This window comes from Chaetura pelagica, unplaced genomic scaffold (genome assembly GCF_000747805.2).
Source record: "Chaetura pelagica isolate M959 unplaced genomic scaffold, ChaPel_1.0 scaffold775, whole genome shotgun sequence".
NCBI classification, from domain to species: domain Eukaryota; kingdom Metazoa; phylum Chordata; class Aves; order Apodiformes; family Apodidae; genus Chaetura; species Chaetura pelagica.
This window is the reverse complement of record NW_009953204.1, coordinates 387792-390006: the sequence shown is the minus strand read 5'-3', so window position 1 is coordinate 390006 and position 2215 is coordinate 387792. Positions and strand designations below refer to the sequence as shown.

Sequence of the window (2215 nt, the reverse complement as noted above, 5' to 3'; positions counted from 1 at the left end):
CAGGACAGTTGGTCACCTCCTGTGCCAGGCATCACTGCCCAGCCCTCACCAGGGCCACCACACACTTACCCACCCCAGCAGGATAAACTCCACCAGTTACACCAGCAGCTCCCTGCTGTGCCTGCTCCTGGGATGCCAGGAAATCAAGGACTGGGAAAGACCAAGCTCTAAAAACCCTGAAGTTGGGGTTTTCCTGTTGGTTTTTGTTTCTGCTTTGCCTGTCTTGCAAGGTCAAGTGCCAAGTCCAGGCTTTGCTCATGTCTGTGTGGTCCTACCATGGGCTGACCTGGGTGACTGTGCATGAGGCTGGGAGGGGGTGAACCTGGTTTTACTCTTTTTATATTAACACGTCCTTTTGTAAACACGTTCCTGCTCTTGGAATGATTTTGTACCTGTTTACATTTGTCTGAGGACTGTGGATATTTTTATACCAGTGCCAGTGCTCTCTGTCTGTCCCTGCACGCATTACACTGTGTTTTATTCACCCTCTAGTGGATGCTGAGATGTTTTGTATCATCTGTCAACACAACACTGGGCTCATAATGTTGTTTTACTATGGAAATGCAACTAGTTTCTACTGGGGTTTATATCCTTTTTTGCCAACTCGAACAGGCAGCAAGGACACTATTTTCTCTCTGCTTCACTGTCCAGCAAGTAGCTCAAGGCTCTCCTGGGGCACAGCACAACATGCTTCCAGTTCTGGGCCATTTATGGTGACTTTCTCCTTCCAGGCAGCAGCAGGAGAGTTCATCCATTGGGCAGGTTGTTCAGGGGGCTGCAAGGTGGGGAATTACCTCTCCTTTGGAAAAGAAACAACTTCCTTCCTCCCTGGGAACAGTTTCTGTGCTGCGTGATCTCCAGTGGGTTGGTCAAGAGATACTGAAATCAGTTGTGTTTGAATGGCACATTTTGTGTTGTTTTCAGGTTTTACTCCATCAATGTTTTTCCCCATGTAGGTAGGCTGGGAATTCCTGGAGAAACTCCAGGGAGCTGAAGGTCTGTGGCTGCCAGTTCAGGAGCCTCTCTGCAGTTTGGGGCACTGAAGGGGTGGGAGGCTGTTGATCAGGGCTGCTTCTTCAGCCTTGCCCATGGATCTCCAGTGTTCCCATGAAGAAAACAGATGGTCACTGATTAGGAGACAGCTTGTCCTTCTTGTTAGATCAGTTAACTACTCATGGTCACCTTTAGTGCCACCGGAGAGCCAAGGACTGAACCCAAAATGGGAACAGGGAGTTGTCATCCATGTTGACATCCCATGTAAGCCAGGACAAAGGGCACCCTGGATTCCTGCCTGCAGCTCCCTCGGTGACAGGGAAGGTGGAATTGCTGTCCAGCTGCTGCTCTGTCCAGCTGTGTCCCGTGCACATCCAGTTTTATTCCTGTTTTGACACCTCAGCCTGCTCCAGACCTCCTACCTGGGCAGGAACTGACAGGAAGGGGAGGACATGAGGAATATGAGGCATGGGAATGAGGTTATCAGGTGGGAAAACCAGTGGCCAGGTGTGTCTAATAGAAGATGGTGCTGTTAAAACAGTTTGGCACTCCTGGAGCACTGACTTCCATGGATTTACTCTGAGGGATGTGCCCTTCATCTCATCCCCAGCACTTGTATCTTGATGCCCAACTTCCTTCCAAGTTACTTTCCTCTTCCTATAAGTGTGACTTGCTTGTGTAACAAACGTGTCCTGTGTAAAGTTCTGTTTTCACAGGAACCCGTGTTTGCATTCACCACTTAGAAAAGGCAGTTATTCCAAAGCCTGTTCTCCAGGAAAAGTGGAGCTTTATGGGGATGAGCCTTGGATTAGGGTACAAAGCAGTTTTAATAAAACAGGGTTTGCAAACGGAGTCTGTGCAGTGCTTGGGAGGGCTTTGGAAGGAGGGGGGCAGGGCAGAGACCACCTGCAGTGCTTGGAGTGAGTCCTGGGGCTCTGGGAGGGAAGTTTTTCTACCAGTTTTCCTAGTGTGTTAGGAAACACGTGTTCCCAAGACTTGTGGGTTGAGCAGGTTTATAATCACATGCGCTGAGCAGCAGGGTCAGCGTGGCTGAAACTGACACTGGCTTAAAACTGGCCTCGGACACACACACCTGGGACACACACACACCTGAGAGACACACACACCTGGGACACACACACACACAGCTGGGACATGCACACACACCCAAGACACACACACACCCGAGACACACACACACACCTGAGACACACACACACAC

General features: G+C 50.0%; 1 protein-coding gene across 1 annotated transcript in view; it reads left to right on the top strand.

The window, feature by feature from the left end:
* The first annotated feature begins 1461 nt into the window (after nucleotides 1–1461).
* Nucleotides 1462–2215, top strand: part of DLAT (dihydrolipoamide S-acetyltransferase) — an 18077-nt gene continuing 17323 nt past the window's right edge. The window contains exon 1 of the mRNA XM_009997424.1: nucleotides 1462–1500. Within this exon, the coding sequence (XP_009995726.1) occupies nucleotides 1462–1500 (39 nt within the window). The remainder of the gene's footprint in view (nucleotides 1501–2215) is intronic.